Below are 23,071 nucleotides of genomic sequence, written 5' to 3'. Positions count from 1 at the left end.
AAATGGGAGAAAAAGTGTATGTCAGAGACCCAGGATGTGTTAAGGTGGCCTTGCGTCAGGTAGCTCTTCAGACTCCAAGAGGAAGCACATGCAAGCTAATCGACAAGCCATCAAGATGTTGCACCTGTATTTCCCAACTAGACACTGATGTACTTGTCCATTGCTCATTAATATTTCAGACATTTATCATGATTACTACTTCACTATTGTTTCATTAGTTCCTTTTATTCTTTCAGCAGCACAGGGTGTCATGAGCTGGCATATATAGAATTAGATCTCATTTGTTAATACAGGTACCTGAATAGGATGGCATCTCATTGGTTAATCACAACGTAGTGTGAAATTTTATTGGATAATACCAATATAGCATGAGATCCCATTGGTTAATCCCAACATAGCATGAGACATCATTGGTTTATATAAACACAGGATGAGATCTCATTTGTCAATGGAATCATATATATATACTGAGAGAAACAAATAAAGGATGACAGGAAAATTCAAGCGTTCCTTTAATATTTTCCTGTTTTCATCACCAGCTTTGAATAGCGCTGTGGTGATGAAAACTGGAAAATATTAAAGGAATACCTGAATTTTCTAGTGATCCTTTATTAGTTTCTCTCAGTATATTATCGCATTGTTCAATACCAAGATAAGATAAAATTTCATTGGTAAATATTACCATCAAGACCAGATAAGAATACCTGTTACGTCTGTTTTTATGCTAGACAGAAATGTATTGGGTCCTATGCCATAGATGACATTACCACTGATACATCATGGCAGCCTGTAGAATGGGTTGGTTTCAGTGTAGTACAGCAGTTATATCATGGAATACCAGCTTTAGTGAGAGCAGAACTTGAAGTGATGCAAGTGCTAAATGTATACCACTTTGGTGAAACCCATGACACTGGCAATGTTGTCACAAATGACTGGGTAATTATCCCTTTCCCAAAACCCTTCCATCTCACAAACCAAAAGCTAAGACCCAGAGCCTTGACAGGGCAAACCAAAGTAGATGGTATGCCTAGCCTTGCTCCAAGGCCATACTGAATGCTAAGCCCATGGATGTATTGTAATTCTATCTTTTAAAGAGGCAAGTCTAGATAAGCGGACAGTATGTCTAAGTATGCAAGTCTGTTACAGCGACAATGTGTTCTTTTTATCTATATTTTTGTATAAATTATCATATGAACTATCCATTATTTTCTTAGAGACTTGCAAGTCTATGGTATAACCAAGACTGCATGCTGCTACGTGACAACTGATCTCCATCAATCAGAACATCACTGTTAATTAGCAGCCAGTATCATCCAAACATACAGTTTTGACTATTTTGAAAACTCCACTCAGACAAGTTACAAGGTTCAGAACATCCAAGACTGTCATTGTTAATACTCCACTGTGAGTTTTGTGTGTGTTTTACACAGCTGTTTACATCTTTGCTGAACAGTAACCAAAGATCTGTAGTAAATATTTAACCTTTAACTCAAAACAAGCTTGACATTCTTACAGATGACTGTAATGGTGAGGACACAGAACACCAGACTCTGTTCAGCCTGCACATCTGCTGTCATTCCCTGAGACGATGTCAGAAATAATACAGAAGCAATGTCAGCAATTATATACATAATGAGAGTAATCTCCAAGTAACCTGGCACTGATGCTAAAGTGGTATGTGAGAACGTCCAGCACATACTAACCAGGACACATGCACTATGAAGTATGTACTGGGGGTCATGAGGCTCTATGCATGACGATCTTACACACAAGTACAAAGCTGTGATATTTATCTGGTATCATTAATTGCCAGTAGCCTTAATAAACTTCAAAATATTCATTCTATAATTAGGCTATAATGACATAATTGCATGAAGAACTAATTATCGACTTAGTCATATGTGCTATCTGCATTCATGTGCTAGATGGAGCAGAGACCATAAAATAGATATGGTTTTGGATGGAGTGATTACGTTTGTTCACATAAAACTGTTTGTATGAGAGTGAGAGTTTTAAGCAAAGAGTACTGGGGAGCTAACCAGCACTGTTTTGTCCCGAATAATTTCAAACATGCTTGTACTAGAAAAGTGTGAGACATTAAGATGTTGCTAAGATCATCAACCAGTTCTTGACAAAATTTGAAAGGACCCAGAAACATTTCATCATAAAGGTATATCAAAAGTATATCCTACACTTGTTTTGAAAATGTAATAATTTAAGCAGAATTAAACTCAGGCTCTCATTAGATTTCTTAGACTTGAAATGAATTGTGGGTTGGGGGTCATCTTCATTTTTAAGTTGAAGAAGCCTGGCTAGAAGATTATACATCATCAAAGCATGGGAGGACAAGAATGGACATGGGCAAACATGAGCAGACATGGGTAGCCAAGTGGATCAAGGTGCCACGATCTACTGCTTCAAAACCAAATGTGGGGCTGTCAGACCTAGACTCAACGGTTTCATTGATCTGAAACTGAACCATCTTGATACAACTCAAATACTGTGTGACACAGAATTAAAACTGACAAACTACAGTTTTCCATCCACCACAACCATGAATGAGAGACCCACAGAGCTCGTCCCCTAAAACCAGCACACGCCACAGGTAGGCAGGGTAACCTTTTCTGACCAAACCTTGCAGCATCAGACAAACAAGATGGTGGTGTCTGGAGCTTGGTGATAGAAGCCAGACAAAGGACGAGGTCTCCATTGTGATAACACACTTTGTAGCCTCAATTATTGTATCACCGAGAACCCTTGAGGAACGCCACAGATCTGATTGATGTTAGCAACTTGCCCTTACCTAGCTCTTGTGTGGTAACATGTGGATCAACTGTTAGTCATGCTGGATAAAAATACATTTCAAAGGGATATGGGACAAAAACTCAACTTAAGTGAATGGCTTTTTACACCTTAGTCAGCAATATTTCAGCTGCTATACCTAAACTTGTACTCAGCTGTTATACTGTGAATAAGAATATTGTCAAGTAAGCCAGTGGTTGATGCTGTGAACACCAGTCTACATTATCAGGTCAAACTGACACATAATCAGCCGAGCCACACATTGCTTCTGCCACATCTTCACCGGTCATATATGACATAGTGGTGTCAGTATATCTTCCCTGCTATCCCTTGTAACTAACACACAGGTGTAGTGGTTAGAGCATCCGCCCGGAGAGCGGAAGGTCGTGGGTTCAATCCCCAACCGTGTCATACCAAAAGACGTTAAAATATGGTACTTGTTGGTCCCTGCCTGGCGCTCGGCATTAATGGGTACAACAAGGACTGGTCGGCTCGGAGTCAGTATAATGTGTCTGAGTGGGGTATTCATGCTTCACTGCGGCATGGTATCTCAGTAGGCTAGCACTATAAAACCAGCTTCAGTCTTGGCTAGTACAAGCAGACGCACATACACATACACACGCATGCACGTCGTCATATGAGCGAAATATTCTCAAGCATGACGTAAAACCCAATTTCACCTCACTAACACACACCTAACTGCTGGACTGGTGATTGGACAGTTACACATTAGAACACAAGGTGGGTTATCCTCTGCCTGGTGTAAAAGAATAGAATAGAGAAAGCAGCTGCTGAGAATGATCTTTAAGATGATGGAGGACATCAGATAGGAAACCATATCTCAGCTAGGAAACCATATCTTAGCTGGGACTTGTATGTTCAATACAGCTTCAGGCTATTGGTGTACCAGCAACGTGGAAGACTCACTCACTCACCCTGGAAACTGACCAGCAGTGTGTCTGGTCCAGGCCGGGTCCAGCATGGCAAAGATACCATGTGATATAAGCAAATAGTCAACTTTGGTTTCAAGAACATAATCTGGAATATTGATAATAGTTGGTTGGTTGGTTTGTTGTTTAATGCTGTAGTCAGCAATATTTCAGCTAAATGGCAGCAGTCTGTAAATAATAGAGTCTGAACCAGACAATCCAGTGATCAGCATCATGAGCATTGATCTAACCAATTGGGATACGATGACATGTGTCAAGTCAGCGAGTGTGACCACCCCATAAAATAAGGAACAAAACCAAACTAACTCACTCACTCACATGATATGTTGATGCTATGAGCAGTACATATCCTCCTCCATGGAAAAAAAAGAAGAAATGTCTAAACCAGAGAAATTGTCCCCTTTCCATAAAGAATCTTGAAGGACTCAGGAGGCAATTACCACTTAGATACAGCTTTTACAAAACGCTCAAATGACTCAAGGTGGAACTATCAAGTTGGCTGATAACTGTGCTGTGGAATTTCATTCATAAACTACAGGCATTGCACTTGTAACCACAGTTTGACAAGGGCCCAGATAACACCAGTGTTCCTTGCTGCTCACACATTCTGCCCCACACAAAAACTCCACATGGGAAAGGGAAGAACTATTGGCTGCCATTTATTAGAGACTTATAACACTGGATGAGGACATGGTGCTTACGCCTCAGACACACATGACCTGTGGAGCGATCGGAAGTTCTGAAGGCTTGTGGCTGAGGATCATATGAACAATCTATCATTCAACACACATGCTGTTAAGATTTTGAAGAAACTTTAAAAAAGATAATTTTACTGCTAATCTCTAGATGTGTTGAAAATATTTCAGCGCTGAGAGCAATAAAGTTGGACTAGCAGTATCTGGTATCATGGTGTCTTTAAATTTGGGAGCTTCCCGTGTTTCCGAGATCGTTCACACATATGGCATGCATAGGAATAAGCCTGGGCACTTACACTTGCATGTATTTACAGACATATATATTAGCTGACAAACCGCTCTACTTCAAACTGACATCTGTTTGTTAAAAAAGGTTTCTGTGAAGTTCATTCTCAGCATCTTTCACACCAATGAATAAACGCTTCTGATGAGTATTTTGTGCATGTCTTTCAAAACTGTCTCATCTTGATTTTCACATTTTATATACACTACTTGTGGTAGTAAACGCTCCAGGCAATGGTTGAGATTAAACTTAGTTCCAAAGAGATGAAATTGAAATTTTTTTAATAATTATTTTGCAATTATATTCCCATTCTACGCTGTATTTTCTGTATCATACACAATTCATTACTTTCATTAACATTTATTCGCTTAAAGATAATCAACAGATTAGTCCATTACTTACTGGAAAGGGGTGAATACAGTTTATTTTCTCTCAATTATAAAGATCATTTTGTACCACATGTGTTTCCTTTTGAACAAAATATTTTTTAAAAAGAGTTTCATTTTGTCTTACTAAAACCTCATCTTGAAAAACAATTTTCACGTTTATCCATGAATATGGATAAAATAATGAATATAAATATGGAAATAACACAGTTGGTACATTTCAAAGATTACCTACTCTTTTGAATCAGAAGAGAAAAAAACACAAGTTCCAATCTGCTTCCAATCTGTGTATCTGTGAGCAGTAAATAAAATGGCATACATTCATTTTACTATAACAAAAGGTAGTCCTTTGATCCTCAACATTTGTGTTTTGAACCTAGGGCCCCTATTATTATGCTATATTCAACATTTCTGTGTTTTACATGGTTTCCTTAACTTTCATGCCTAATTTTTTTCAAACACTGTCAGGTGATCTTTCTCGTGTATTTATACAGAAGTACAGGGTAGTCACGCATTAAACCAAAACAATTATTAACTTATGGGTACCTTTAATGCTTAAAAATGTGATAAGTTACTTTCAGTCCACCATCCATCAGAACCTTCAAGATTGGCTGAAACATGAGCTTCCATACATCCAGACATTTCCTGCTCCGTTGACCTTCACCTTGGTCAAGCCGTCTGCTACGGTAATCAATTCATGAAGACCCAACTCTAACACCCATCATCCAAATTGATTTGCTATCATGCAATAAACATATTGAGGCATTCTTCCTCAGATCTGTGAACCAGCATTAATTGTCATTTGAAATGCGTGAAAAAGTACAGAAATTGATTTGATAGGCCATATTGAAGTCGGCTTGACGGTATGTCAGTAGAACCATACCTGCCACGACCGCGATGCAATCAGGTGAACGCGTGTATTCACTCGGAGTCGATTGATCCATCATCAAAGTTGCATGGCGGCATGGTGTGCTGCATCAGAGTGCCTGTAGAGGAATGACTGCAAACACGCACTGATGCACACAAACTGTAAACATTGTGCCGAGATAAAGAAATTATATTCTACTTCAAAGGCAGTGTTTATATACTTCCACATTTTCGGTATTATTTTGCACTTTCTCGCTGTGTTAGGTAAAGACCATGAACCCATCTCTGTAATCCATTAATCAAAGCCACACTGCCCTCAATACAGGATAAAACACATTGGGATAATTCTTTCACATTCAGGAATTGGATCATGGTTGTGGTTCGTGTCTGCAACAGACATGAATAAATAGAACAGTGGCAAAATGAGATAATAATCAGTGATATTGTTAAACCTTGTTAATCCATGTCATCCATTCTCTTTGATCACTTTCAGTGCTCAAAAATATGGTTCTAAATTCCATAAATACTACGCATTACTTCCTGGTGTTTGGATGGCGTATATAAACCATTACAATATGTCCAAGTTAGTCTGTCGTACAGACCCTGAAGCAAATATATCCAAGAAAGCCCACGCAAGTCTAGAAAATGTGGCAAGTCTAGATTTCCTCAGCTGAAAATGAAGAAAGTCTCAGGGCTCCTTTTCATTATATATATATGTTTTTACTATGAACTTTTTTCAGTAAATATGTTCATTTCAGAGACTAGTTGTTAGTCTATGTCCAAGTGTATCAACACTGTTAATTCCTGGTGTCATTATTTTCTGTCAAATTGTCTCTTAACACACTGCCCTACTGCTTAATGTTTTTATGGAGTATATATATAATTCATTATTCCATGCCAATGTGTCTTTCAAAATACTAGCTTACTTCCTGGTGCCTGGTTGATATATCTAAATTATTACATATGTTCCACATTCTGGCTTACTTCCTGGTGCCTGGATGGTATATCTAAATTATTACATATGTTTATGTGTTCCACATTCTGGCTTACTTCCTGGTGTCGGGATTACTAGATGTCCATGTGTACATACGTATCAACACTCTGGCTTACTTCCTGGTGCCTGGTTGGTTCTGTCTAATTCATTACTCAATGTACATGTGTTTCCACATTCCAGGTTACTTCCTGGTGTCTGGATAGTGTTTAAAAATCATTATTATATATATTTATGTGTCTCCACACTCCGGCTTATCTCCTGGTGTCTGAATGGTGATTAAAATCGATTATTACATATATCTATGTGTTTCCACATTCTGGCTTACTTCCTGGTGTCTGGAGGGTGTATAGAAATGATTATTCTATATTAATGAGTATCAGCACTCTGGCTTATTTCCTGGTGTCTGGATGGTGAATGTACATTATTATTCAATACTAATGCATATCAGCACTCTGGCTTATTTCCTGGTGTCTGGATGGTGAATGTACATTATTATTCAATACTAATGCGTATCAGCACTCTGGCTTATTTCCTGGTGTCTGGATGGTGAATGTACATTATTATTCCATACTAATGTGTATCAGCACTCTGGCTTATTTCCTGGTGTCTGGATGGTGAATGTACATTATTATTCCATATTAATGAGTATCAGCACTCTGGCTTATTTCCTGGTGTCTGGATGGTGAATGTACATTATTATTCCATACTAATGAGTATCAGCACTCTGGCTTATTTCCTGGTGTCTGGATGGTGAATGTACATTATTATTCCATACTAATGCATGTATCAGCACTCTGGCTTATTTCCTGGTGTCTGGATGGTGAATGTACATTATTATTCCATACTAATGCGTATCAGCACTTTGGCTTATTTCCTGGTGTCTGGATGGTGAATGTACATTATTATTCCATACTAATGCGTATCAGCACTCTTGGCTTATTTCCTGGTGTCTGGATGGTGAATGTACATTATTATTCCATACTAATGCAGTATCAGCACTCTGGCTTATTTCCTGGTGTCTGGATGGTGAATGTACATTATTATTCCATACTAATGAGTATCAGCACTTTGGCTTATTTCCTGGTGTCTGGATGGTGTATAGAAATTATTATTTCATACTAATGAGTATCAGCACTTTGTCTTACTTCCTGGTGTCTGGATGGTGAATGTACATTATTATTCCATACTAATGTGTATCAGCACTGTGGCTTACTTCCTGGTGTCTGGATGGTGTATAGAAATGATTATTCCATACTAATGAGTATCAGCACTTTGGCTTACTTCCTGGTGTCTGGATGATGTATATAAATAATTTGCCATGACTGATATCAACACACTGTATGTAACACCCAATACTAACATGTATTGACTGACATCAATTGACATCAACATCCACCATCTAATACCAATATGCCATCAACATACCATAACGCTCAATATCATAATACCAACATTACTTCAATACACTGTAACACCCAAATACCAACATGTGCCCTGATGTCACCACACTGTAACACCCAATACCAACATGTGCCCTGATGTCACCACACTGTAACACCCAATACCAACATGTGCCCCGATGTCACCACACTGTAACACCCAATACCAACATGTGCCCTGATGACCACACTGTAACACCCAATACCAACATGTGCCCTGATGTCACCACACTGTAACACCCAATACCAACATGTGCCCTGATGTCACCACACTGTAACACCCAATACCAACATGTGCCCTGATGTCACCACACTGTAACACCCAATACCAACATGTGCCCTGATGTCACCACACTGTAACACCCAATACCAACAGGTGCCCTGATGTCACCACACTGTAACACCCAATACCAACATGTGCCCTGATGTCACCACACTGTAACACCCTGATGTCACCACACTGTAACAATGTCACCAAACACCCAATGTGCCCTGATGTCACCACACTGTAACACCCAATACCAACATGTGCCCTGATGTCACCACACTGTAACACTTGTCACCACACTGTAACACAAACACCCAATACCAACATGTGCCCTGATGTCACCACACTGTAACACCCAATACCAACATGTATGTCACCACACTGTAACAATACCAACATGTGCCCTGATGTCACCACACTGTAACACCCAATACCAACATGTGCCCTGATGTCACCACACTGTAACATGTGCCCTGATGTCACCACACTGTAACACCCAATACCAACATGTGCCCTGATGTCACCACACTGTAACACCCAATACCAACATGTGCCCTGATGTCACCACACTGTAACACCCAATACCAACATGTGCCCTGATGTCACCACACTGTAACACCCAATACCAACATGTGCCCTGATGTCACCACACTGTAACACCACCAACATGTGCCCTGATGTCACCACACTGTAACACCCAATACCAACATGTGCCCTGATGTCACCACACTGTAACACCCAATACCAACATGTGCCCTGATGTCACCACACACTACAACACCCAATACCAACATGTGCCCTGACTGACAACACCCACCATGTAATACCAACATGACTTCAATACACTGTAACCCCCAGTACCAACATATGCTCTGATTTACATCCTAAAACTCAACAAAAAGTCCTCCTACCCAAGCCATACAGGTCCATGTCTTGGCTAGAACACAGAATGAGAGGAGAAGGGCAGTCAGTCAGTCCTACCTGCTGCACTGGTGTTGGTATATAAATACATCTGTATCCAGACAGGCTGGTTGTACTGGTGAGGAAGCTACCAGTAGGATTCAGCACCAACCAGTTTCCCTGGTCACAGTCTCACAGTCTACAGATCGACCATCATTAGGAAACCACTGGGCACTCTACGTACCGTCACATTCTATATAGCCATCTCACAGGTGTACAAATGTACTTCAATACCTGTTTATCATCAAAATATTCATGATACACTTGAGTGTTTTTAACTAACAGAATATTTTTCTCAAGATCTAGGGTCCAGTTACACAAGAATATCACCTGTCCATCTTCAGTCCATATACACATTGCAACACTTGCAGCACAACAATTAATGGGACTCTGAAACTTGACAGTTCATTATGTACTTGCCACTTACGTTGAATTGTTTTATCAAGAAGCAAAATGACAGTTATACAACAATTGGCATCTATTATCCACATGACAAACATTCTAACATGAAATTCCATACTGTACAACAATATTGTTTGAGATTTAGGCAGTTGAGATCATTAACTAAGGTGTTACTTGTTACATTAAATACATTTTCTCTTCCATGCCCAGTTTTCAAAACTTGTGTGCCTAAAGCTGTAGGAACATCACCTCCTACATAAATCTTACAATATTTCAGATGACTGCTTATTCACATTTGTGTCAGCCATACCAAGAAGTGTGAGATTCCATGCCTAACTTGTAGACTAGTTTATGACATGGGCTCCAAAATATATCAGAGGATGATCCGGTGACGCCTGGCCATACCGTTCCAGGTTTCTGCAGATAAGGTTAGAGGAAGACACATCATTACTGTGTGTACATCTTCCTGTACTTGCACTTGTATGCAAGCGAGACGTTACATCGCTGTACGTTTACTGAGCGCGCTCCATGGCGCTGTTATCTACCATCCAATCACAGTCACACCTACAGGCTAAACAAGTGATATACTCTCGTAATGGAGGTAACTAATTAACACAATGCTGCTGCCGTTGAAAAACGGTGTGCACTCAAGCGGTTGAGTTCATATCATTTGGCATATATATTCTCAAACACACAAGAAATAATTGAGAATTCTTAGACCTCCGGGAAAAAATGGTTCCTGCATCTGTAACATTTTTGGCGGTGAGCTTTCTGGCAGAAGTCTACCAACAAGCTGGAACAACCTGTTGCTGCTCCGCTATGTTGCTTCTCTCCGACTACAGAGTGGCAGACGGCATAAAAACTTTGCCTTTTTCCCTGTATAAATATATTCCTGTTATCAGCATTCCATGTCTGCAGTCACAATGCACCACCCCAACTGAAGCAGCTCACGGCTCCCGAGTCGCAGACAACAAAATGCCAAGAAGAACGTTAGCTGTGCATTTCCTGAAATTCTTGCCCTATATAATCCACATGTCCCGATGCATGCAGATATACAAAGGGATGATGGGCTTTATACTGCGGGCATTTTGTGGACGGGGTGGTACAGTTATGCAATCGTTAGGACAATGACCTCCGTGTTCTTCAAGTGTTGCATGATACAGAAGTATGTACCTTCTTGTATGGGCGTGTATCAGTGGCACTTATTTTATCACTTTCATCGCTGTTTCACCTTGTGAATACTGCTACACCTAAGATAGCATTAGCAGTGTTTTTCCAGGTTCAGCCTGGTATGGAACATTCTTTCCTTTCACACTTTCACTAAGACATACTATTTTCCTGCTGATGTATCTCGCTTTCACTAAGACATACTATTTTCCTGCTGATGTATCTCTGTGTAATCAGCATGTCCGCTTGCCTTGTTGATGTTGGCCGCAAGTCTGCAGCATTTTCATGTTCAAAAATCTTATCAAAATACAAAATTCCTACCAACACGTTATGGCAGAAGACATTTTTGCAGGAAATGAATAGGTTTCCAACATCATGTACGTCTTTTAAATCCATACACTGGTATCATCGTACGAAAACATCTCTCAAATACTTATAATTCTATGATCAACAAATTAGCCTGACTGAAAAGTGCTGTTAACACATTAACCATTGAAAGTGGCAACAGATGGAAACTGGTTTTTTTTTTTTTCAGTAGATATACTGAGGGAAACAAATAAGGGAACAACACTTCATGGCAGTGTTCCTTTATTCATTCTCTGATTTCCTCACAGCGCTATTCAAAGCTGGTGATGAAAACCGGAAAATATTAAAGCAACACTTGAATTTCCCTGTGATCCTTTATTTGTTTCTCTCAGTATATATATAACCATAAAACATTCCATGGAAAATATTCAGAATAGTTAAACATTCTATGGAACAGATTGGAACAGTAAAACATTCCTTGAAACACCTTAATAGTTAAAAATTCCTTCAAACACCTAAATAGGTAAGACATTCCTTGAAACACCTAAATAGTAAAACATTCCTTGAAACACCTTAATAGTAAAACATTCCTTGAAACACCTAAATAGTAAAACATTCCTTGAAACACCTAAATAGTAAAACATTCCTTGAAACACCTTAAATGAAACACCTAAATAGTAAAACATTCCTTGAAACACCTAAATAGTAAAACATTCCATGAAACACCTTAATAGTAAAACATTCCTTGAAACACCTAAATAGTAAAACATTCCATGAAACACCTTAATAGTAAAACATTCCTTGAAACACCTAAATAGTAAAACATTCCATGAAACACCTTAATAGTAAAACATTCCTTGAAACACCTAAATAGTAAAACATTCCTTGAAACACCTTAATAGTAAAACATTTCTTGAAACACCTAAATAGTAAAACATTCCATGAAACACCTTAATAGTAAAACATTCCTTGAAACACCTAAATAGTAAAACATTCCATGAAACACCTTAATAGTAAAACATTTCTTGAAACACCCAAATAGTAAAACATTCCATGAAACACCTTAGGAACACTTAAACATTCCATGACACACCTAAATATGTAAAACATTCCATGAAACACCTAGATAGGTAAAACATTCCATTAAACACCTTATGAATAGTAAAACATTCCATGGACCAGTTTGGAACACAAAAACATTCCAGGAAACACGGAAATAGGTAAAACATTCCAGGAAACACCTAAATAGTAAAATATTCCATGAAACACCTAAATAGTAAAACATTCCATGAAACACCTCATGAATAGTGAAACATTCCAGTTTATCTAATACCACTCAGCAAGTTACAAAAGAATTGCAACACAAATTATGTAAATCTCTCAGGCAATACAATACACAGACATTCACATTAACAAAACCTGTTAACAGGAGTATTATATCCTCCAGAGGGCACCCCAGCTCTCTCATCACAGCTACATGTGAACTGTTGACGCAAGTGTGACGGAGGTCTGTGGCCTCGAGGTCCAGACATAAAGACAACACAAAGATATGTTGGTTCACATCATGTATAAGCTAAATGTCTGACCTGCTGTGCTGGGTTGCTATTCTTCTTTAATGTCTAAGGCATCGAAAGACTCAATCCTTTAAGCTAAATGTCTGACCATAGTCGACCTGCTGTGCTGAGTTGCTATTCTTCTTCAATGTATTTTAATGTCTAAGGCATTGAAAGACATAATCCTTGAAGATCTTTTTAATTACAATAGAAAGGGAATATTTTCCATTAGGGTTTTGTATACTATTTCATAAACTAAATTAAAATCAAATTTTCCTTTTCATCAGGGTTGAGAAAATAATATTGATATATGCCATTTTAGTACATATTATTTTGACATTCTGTTATGGTTTTTGTGTAACCCAAGGGAGACAGTGTTTTGTTTAAAGGAGGAATCAGATTAATTAATCAAATAATCCAATCAGTACATATGCATGAAGATACAGAATTCTGCTGCTACATCAGCAGCGACATCAAAGACTACCTCAACTGCAACATCAACCTCTACCTCAATTGTCACACCAACAGCTACAGAAACCCCCACATCAACTGCAAAATCAACCCCTACACTGCATCAACAACTGTATCAACTGCTACATCAACATCATCCACAGCATTAACCACTACAACTGTTACATCAATGGCTACACTAACTATTTAATACTGACTGACTGGGACAGAGCCATTACTCCCATCCTGTAGGTACATGTAGACTGGCACCTTATATCTCTGGCAGACCCCCTGGTCAACGTCCACAGACAAAGACCTTGCAAAACAGTTCTGGACATTTTATTAGGAGGCTGGGCACATCCAAGGTAAACATAGGTATACCATATGTTTTAAGGTAAACATGGCAAAAGTTGAGGAATTCTACTCTTTACATAAATGTCTGGTCCAGCAAGAATGGACCTCACATGGGAGTCTTTAATAAACCCCCACTGTTTGGTCCCTCAGTCAGGTTGAAATAGCCATGGCATTGTTGTCCTTCCATTACAAAATTCATCAGAAAATTTAGAATAAAAGACCAAGCAATGCTGACAATTGTCATAAAGGGAGTAAGTGAGTTGGGGTTAACACCACTTTTAGCAATATTCCAGGAATATCACGGCAGAGGACATCACACAATGTGCACATGTGGGGAATCCAACCCAGGTTATTCAGCATGAGTGAACGCCTTAACCATTAGGCTACCCAACTGCCCTGACAATTGTCATAAAAATGTAACTGTGTGAACCCAAATCCATAAAAGAAATTCTAAAATAATTTGTGTGGGTTTTTTTTTTTACTTTATTGAGTGCATTCACAAATAAAAACATGTAAGCAGTACCCTACAGGACATCAAGTACAACAACTCCCTAATCACTTAAAATAACTTCTGCAAGCATCCACTTTAAATGACTTTAAAAAATGAAAGCAAGATTACTGCATGACTTTTTGGCAAAACGTCCTGACTTATATTTACCGAATCTAGCAGACAGGTTCATAACTTTATGAAACGTAGTGCGCCATCTAATTATATCAGAGTACATTTCCTGCTTCCAGGAAAGCGCTATGTTCATCTTGGTTTGCATTCAGAAATAGATCCCGCTGACGACCTTGTGCATCCAGTGAAATCACTAGGCAGGAGCAGAAGTGGCTGTATTAGAGCAAGGATTCACTAAATATCTATTTTTAGAATGTACCATTCAAACGAGCGCCCATCTGTCGAGACGCTCTACACCTGGAGGTGGAAGTGAAGATAGACCTACTGATTCAGCACTTTTTAAACTCTCATTTAATTAATAAAATCCAATATAAATAAGCTTTCACAATCTGTAAGACATTCTGATTAAAATATAAATCTGGCGCCGTCACAAACAGTTCCTGTGTTGATTCGGCTGGCACTTCGTAACACCACAGCAAAAAACAGTCCTATTTTGATGGACAACTTCTTCTCTGAAGTCCTATGTAGACACAGTACCATTAGTAAATACAGAGTCTGTCAGTTCCAGACTACTCTTTGGGTGTGCAGTACCTTTTTGTTTTGTCATAAATGGTCTTAACCTCATGGCTGGACCACACCATCCAGTGATTGATACCAAGAACATCAACCTACACAATAAGGACACGATGACAGATCTACCAAGTCTGCAAGTCTGACCACCTGTTCTCGCCTCTCATGACATGCATTGGATACTGAAGATTAGTTCTAACCTGGATCTTCATGGAGTTTATCTCAATATATGAAAAAGTTCATTTGATGACATGATCTATTTTCAGATTGCTGTCGTTAACCTGTATGAATATTTGAGAACAGACAGGCTCATTTTAGCCTGTTTTACCTAAACAATGGATACTCAAATTAATCTGAAACTGTGGGTGAAGGATGTGTTTCACTGCATCTAAATCACAGAAGGAACTTCTTTTATGAGGTTCAAGTAGTACTTTGAGTACAAGTGAGTGAGTGAGTGAGTGAGTGAGTGAGTGAGTTGTCTAATACTGCATTCAGCATCACTACTAAAAGGACCAAACGATAGACTGACTGAAACATGAGTGTGATCACTTTCACTGGGACATACTGATCAGGACATGCAGTAAGCATAGTCACAGTCAGATCACCCAGTTATATTATGTGACCTCTTACAGTCAGATCACCCAGTTATATTATGTGACCTCTTATAGTCAGATCACCCAGTTATATTATGTGACATCTTACAGTCAGATCACTCAGTTATATTATGTGACCTCTTACAGTCAGATCACCCAGTTATATTATGTGAACTCTTACAGGAAGTAACAGGACTTTGAAGCCAAGCTTGAACCATGATTCACACTTCAGTAACATGTGTGCCAAGACATTGCTCTACACCACATCTGTTTTGCCTGTTTGTCATATAATACTTCACTCAGCAATATTCAAGATATATGATGGTGTTCTTCATATAATCAAGTCTTTGACAAACCAATGGTTGACACAAGCAACAGCCCATGCCTTTGGGGCCCTATCATCCAAGGCTTCTCAAAGCAGCATCAAACTAAATTCACCAACTAATCAGAAAAGAATTGGGAAAACCATTCACTCCCAAACCATGAAATGCCATAACATGACATACACCACCTATATATCACTCACTAAACTCTAAACAGCATATACACTGCATAGCAAGGACTTAAGCAAACTTCAATGCCAATACGCTATTTAAATTACAGCGGTAAATTAGCCAATCAATAGTTCTGAAGCAACTGGTACATCATCAAAACTGATATTATTTTGATTTGCTGAGAGAAAATATATTTACTGAATGTTGGATAGCCTCTGCAATTTAAAAAATTCCCTAACTATTAGTGGCCATGTTGGCAAGTCACATTAACGTGGAAATGACAGGAATAGAGTTTCACTGAATGAAAGTCTATAATCATATTCTACTCTTGAATGGGACACTTGTATTATACGGGGTCTTCCAGTTCAGTTCATTCTTCATATGAATCAAAGTAATCTGAACTTTTTTTTAATACAGAAATAACACTTATCTCTGGATTCAACATATCAAAATAGAATCCTTAAACATTTTACACAGATTTCTTAATGGACCCAAATTAAATTAACCACTGAATTTAAATTCGATGAAACCTCCTAACAGCCTTAAATATCTCCTAATTAGGCTAATTAAAGGTGATAACAAGGTAGGATTCCCAATTAAAACCCAACCTTGACTCGCAGCACACCTCCCATCACGCAATACAGCGACGACGGCGGCGGCGGGGCGAGCAAGCCTGCATGGGGCCACCTGTAGCGCTGGGTTCTGCCAGACAGTGCGATGAAGGGGTATTTTAGGCTCTGTCTGCCTAAATGACTCATGGGCAACACGGCTGCCGTAACATACGCCATATCATAATTCTCGAAAATATGAACGGAGGCTTGTTACACTGTGGAATATGTTTCTCACCTGAATCCATGCACTGCTGGTTAATGGGATTTCATAAAATGACATTACATTTCCTGATGTAACTCTGTAATGACATTACTTTAATGAATTGCAGAGTTACCTCTGGAAGTGTTTTCATTTTTCAAAAGGGATCATCAAAATTTACATTCCTAGGTTTTTTCATCAGTTATACTGAGTGAGTGAGTGAGTTAAGATTTTTAGTCACATCGGGAATATTTCAGCCATAGCATCACTAAAACAAGTCATACATTGGTAAGAAATGAAGTTTTATTATAAAATCTGTCAGCAAAGTAAAACAACTAGAATATCACAGATAGAATGAAAACTAGCTTGCATATAACATTAAAATCAGTGACAGAGAATAGTTCTTAACAAGGTAGCATACAGTTTTCATCTTTTAATGAACATATCAAGGCAACAATTTACATTATATAGGATTTCCTCTTTATACACTGACATTCAGGTAATCACATGACTTTATAAGAAAAAGTTCTAAAACAATAAAGGAATTTTGATCTTCTAAAATTCTTTAAAATTTTGAATAATCTCCAAAAACATGGGATTCAGACAAACATCAGTCAACCATCATATTTATCTATTTAATGAACTCACTGGTATACTTTCATATATTCTATCCATATACTGCATTTATCTTTCATATGATGTACTTTTTCTCCATATGCTGTACAAAGAGCCACTTTCTACCTGATACTATCGGCCAGTCTACTTTCCATGGTGCAAACAAGCCCCAGACAGGCCCAAGGGCAGTATAGGAATTACATGAAACAGTGTACCAGGAATCTCCAAGTTGTACTGGGTACAGCCAGAAATACTGCTTTCTTTGGACAGGCTTCAGAAGAGAACTTGAATTCCACCTGCCTGGTCTATGTCAAAGCTATCCCGCCCTGCCAAGTCAGTGCTCTTACTCTACAACTAAACACTGCCATTCACACAGACTAGGTGCCAGTGTAAAACCACTTGTCCTGTACAGTAAGTTCATGATGTACAAATAGTGGCTTGTAATCAAGGGACACTTCTGTTACAGACATCTTATATGAGAGCTTTCTCCTACATAACACCTTGGTTACAGACATCATACATCAGATCTTTGTGCTACATACAAAATTAGTTTCTGACATCTTACATCAGATCTTTGTGCTACATAACACCTTGGTTACACACATCTTACATCAGATCCTTGAGCTACATAACACCTTGGTTACACACATCTTACATCAGATCCTTGAGCTACATAACACCTCGGTTACACACATCTTACATCAGATCCTTGAGCTACATAATACCTTAGTTACATACATCTTACATCAGATCCTTGTGCCACATAACACCTTGGTTACACACATCTTACATCAGATCCCTATGTTACATAACACCTTGGTTACACACATCTTACATGAGATCCTACATCATCAAGAACTATGTTTAAGCTGAGAAACTAACAAACTATGTTCAAACAGAATGAATCTCTGATGATAAAATCAACCAGAAGAATGAAGCAGATTAAAGATGAACTTATTCAAATATAGACTCCTACCACAAGCCGAGATAGCTCTGGGAGTTGTATGTGCTGCAAGCCAAATGTTAACTCTTTATTTCAGAAGATTCCACCATTGTGCCCCGAGACATGATGGGTAGTTTCATGTTCTATGTTCAAAGACCCTAATTACCTCGCTTGGGGCGCTCACAACATGATGTTTCAGCTCATCTCCTTGTCTCGGCCAACCCAATCCAAACCAAAAACATTTCTAATTCTAAACCTCAGTTTAAATAAAAAAAGATCCAGGTGTTTATTTTATAGAACATTCAGAAGATTTTGATAACATATGTTGAGCATTTTATCTCTTTAAATGTTGAGTGATGGTGACTGATATTCCCCAACTTTATGACCAAAACTGATAAGAACAATATTTATCAAATCCTAATATACTTCAACACTAACAATGTCAGGGAAAGTGGGTGATTCATGTAATTTCATTTGCAGCTAGAAGACGACTGAATGAATAATAATAATTTACCCATGTAAATATATTTCAACCAGGTACTCTTCTCTTTTGGTTGAAGAGGGACATTTCACAAATTTTTTCATAGTTTCCTGGCTGAGATATATGTAATCATATATTCACTTGGACAGGCTTGAAACTATGGAATGATAAACCTTCTGTCAAGTCAGTGTTAACTGTCACTCTGTCAAGAGATTTCTAGAGTTTCTACTGGGACAGAGACTCCACAAGATGCAGAAACTTGCATAATCTTTAAAGGTCTTTATGGAAGTGGGAGGCCAAGGTGTGTTCTCGCTACATTAGGACTGATACGATCCAGTACCATATTCAGTGAATCTCCCATCATGAATTCAATTTGTTTTTTCGATCACTAGAATTGATTATATTTATGACATTTTGTTAAAAGGAGAGGTTTTACTGGAATTTGGGTGTAATTTATCGAAGAAAGATATGCAAAATGGAATATATCCAAGCCAGGCAGGATAATTGTCAGTACCATTATATATTTAATTTGACAGAAATGTGGTCACTCATGGTGATTGTTGTGACAGATTAACATTTTCAACATGGTTAAAACATGTAAAAGATTATATTTTGTTATAGTTTCACTGAATAGTCCATTAACTGCTGACTTGTCACAGTCATCGAACCCACTCAGCCACCGCCGCATCCACAAAAATGCTGACTTGTTATGTATTTGTTACCCAAAATTCTTATTCTTTACCTAATATAAGTGGGAACTGTCATATTTGCCTAATAGTGTATTCCTTGCAGCCCTAGTGAGGTATCACTTCAGGGGGCAGAAAAGCAAGCGTTTGATGTCATGAACACCAATCTAGGTTCAGGTATAAGTGAACAGTGTTTTATACTGCTCTCAAAAATAGTCCATTCATAAGCCTGCAGCATGTAAATAATCAAGTCAACATTAGACAATCCAGTGATTGATATAATGAGCAATGAGGGTACAATGACATTCATTCAACCACTTTGGCTGACCTAACAATCCACTGAGTCATGTCTTCAGACAAGCATTAGCTGCTAGGACCAAAACCTGGAATTTCCATTGAATCAAACTGGTTACAAGAGCACCCAATCAGTCACTCTCAGGTCACACTGGAAACCTATTCTGACTCTGAATTTCCATGTGGATATATTATAATGGCAGTAGCAACAAGTTTTGTTGTCACAAACAGATAATAGTGTTCATACTGAAGCTATAAATTTTCCATATGGAAAAGCTCTGTGAAACATTGTCCATGATGCATACACCACGATGACATGTGCTGGACTTCCAAAGAAGACTAGAATTTAAAAGAAAAAAAAAATCTTTCCTAGGCAGATAACTCTTCCCCAGAAATAAGGCATACCACTAAACACAAACTGCATGGTTGCAGTAACATATAATAGAGCTTATTGGTGAGATTCTTTGTCCAGGGTGCCGTTGTACAAACAGACCTTAACGCTAAGGTGACCCTAACTTCCATACCTTAACATAGACTTAAGGTAGTCTTAGCGATAAGGTTGTTTTGTACAATGGCACCTTGGAATAAAAAGACAGAAGCATGTTTGAGTTCATTGTCTTACAGAACAACCTTCTCTGGTTGTAAGTTTACTGAGTCTGGGTTAAAGCCAATTCATAACATGGACCTTGCTGGCTGATGTGTGGAAACCTGCCATCGCACTAGATGTAGAACTGAGCCACTGTTCAACCTTGACTGAAGGCTAGGCACATTTCCAGCAGAGGTCCGGACCCAGTCGTCATCGCACTAGCAGACCAACACTGGATGAGAAGGTTTTGGTAGTCCAGATATTCCAAGATACAATGTTTCTGATTCAGTGCAACAAGATACACATTCATCACTTAATAGATCTGCTTGAGTCATGCTCTATAAACTTGACGTTGAGATACTCAGCAATATTCCTGCTGATGACAGCATATTCGTAACCAAGCCTGGACCAGACAAACTAGTGATTCACACTGTGAGCAACAATTCCTTCCATTGGCATACGAATCCATTGCATCTACTAATTTGGCTCTTATGACCAGCATAAATGCTCAGGTCCAATATTTTTATGGATTAAACTTCTTTTTTAATTTCTCTCACGACGTTTCGAGACCATTCCAGGTCCCTTCATCAGTTCATCAGTTCAGTGTAACACTGACCGATGTCTTTCAGTGGCATTTAGAAGTTGTACATTGATGTCCAAGATATTTTTATGGATTAAACTTCTTTTTTAATTTCTCTCACGACGTTTCGAGACCATTCCAGGTCCCTTCATCAGGTCGTGAGAGAAATTAAAAAAGAAGTTTAATCCATAAAAATATCTTGGACATCAATGTACAACTTCTAAATGCCACTGAAAGACATGAGTCTTTCTTGATCTTGCTCAGTTGGTCATAACCAAAAACAAGAATTCCTGTTAAGTACCAACCACCATGACAACCACATATTACAGACAAATACACAATGCACAATGAAAGAATGTGTCTTACCTTCCAATAGAAGTGTTGGTGTGTGATTGGTAAATCCTGAGATGTATTGTAGCCCCGTGATTTCCGTCGCCGTTTCATTGAGAGACTGAATAAGATCAAGCACTTCACGGGGCTCAATCTCTATGCTAAATCCTGCAACAAAACAGCAACATGTTAGAACATGATAGAACAATAACACTCACTAATGATCAGAGCTTGTGCTTCCAATTTTTGGTGTGATGTTCCCACAATCCAAGCATTTGGAGTTTCCGGGTAGATATATAAAGAGCACTCTACCAACATTTGGTCAGGAGTCTGAATGACAGCTTACTGATTGGTGAGTGAGTTTGCTTAGAAGGGTGTTTCAGATATATCATTCTGAGTTACTTGGTGACTAGATAGTGGTGCAGGTTTTATATATTTACCACTTAGGTGAAACAAGGAGCATAGGAATGGTGTCACAGACCTTGAGACATACTCAGGGTGAACCAGGCATACAAACACTAGCTGGCAATAGTCATAATGATTGTACACAATCTAAGGAAAAGCACTGACTAACACTGTAAAGGTCCTTGTGGTAATGATATTTTATGTGTGACTTATTGCTTGTCATGTGAATTATGTGACTATTAGTGTTGGGAATTGGTTAAAATCTCATAATTGTTCATTACCACCGATCAATCATCGAAAATAATTGGCTAGCGTCATTTATGAAATTTGTTAATGCACAAAAAATAAGGAAAAAAACGTAGTTATTTTTGGGTGTTTTGGCTAAATTTCACATCTTTAATCAAGGATGACTAGTATGTTAGGAACATAAATTTCTTGGTGTCTTTAAGATAAATTTAATCATGACTTGGAACGAGCTTGTAATGCTTATGAAATGTAACAGACAAAACCAACCCTGTGAAAAATATTGTTGATGAATTGTTGTGTTCGATTATGAAAAAACATGATCGATTGCTTGGTCGTTTAGTCACTGCGACCGATATTCGATTATTTAAATTAATCGGACCACCACTAGTGACTATAGTCCTGGGACTGCCAGTATGGTCTTACCCAGAAACTAGTTTGGATTAGTCTAGGTTTTCTTGAGGTCCAAGACTTACTAAACTGGACAATGTCTTGGTTGTGAATGATTGCAATTCTACACACTCAACACTGACCGGTGCAACCTGTTATCAGTGTATAGCAACACTGACCAGAGCAACCTGCTATCAGTGTATAGCAACACTGACCAGTGCAACCTGCTATCAGTGTATAGCAACACTGACCAGTGCAACCTGCTATCAGTGTATAGCAACACTGACCAGTGCAACCTGCTATCAGTGTAAAGCAACACTGACCAGTGCAACCTGCTATCAGTGTATAGCAACACTGACCAGTGCAACCTGCTATCAGTATATGGCAACAGTGACTGGTGCAACCTGCTATCAGTGTATAGCAACACTGACCAGTGCAACCTGCTATCAGTGTATAGCAACACTGACCAGTGCAACCTGCTACCAGTGTATAGCAACACTGACCGGTGCAACCTGCTATCAGTGTATACCAACACTGACCTGTGCAACCTGCTATC

General features: G+C 38.6%; 1 protein-coding gene across 1 annotated transcript in view; it reads right to left on the bottom strand.

Annotated features, from left to right (window-relative positions):
• LOC124286553 (protein kinase C-binding protein NELL1-like) overlaps positions 1 to 23,071 on the bottom strand; it is a 141,006-nt gene that overhangs the window by 36,982 nt on the left and 80,953 nt on the right. The window contains exon 2 of the mRNA XM_046722924.1: positions 21,514 to 21,645. Within this exon, the coding sequence (XP_046578880.1) occupies positions 21,514 to 21,645 (132 nt within the window). The remainder of the gene's footprint in view (positions 1 to 21,513; positions 21,646 to 23,071) is intronic.

Source organism: Haliotis rubra, unplaced genomic scaffold, assembly GCF_003918875.1.
Source record: "Haliotis rubra isolate DU_JTF1 unplaced genomic scaffold, ASM391887v1 Scf386, whole genome shotgun sequence".
Lineage (NCBI taxonomy): Eukaryota > Metazoa > Mollusca > Gastropoda > Lepetellida > Haliotidae > Haliotis > Haliotis rubra.
The sequence above is the reverse complement of the archived record's forward strand: the minus strand, read 5'-3'. Positions and strand labels throughout refer to the sequence as shown.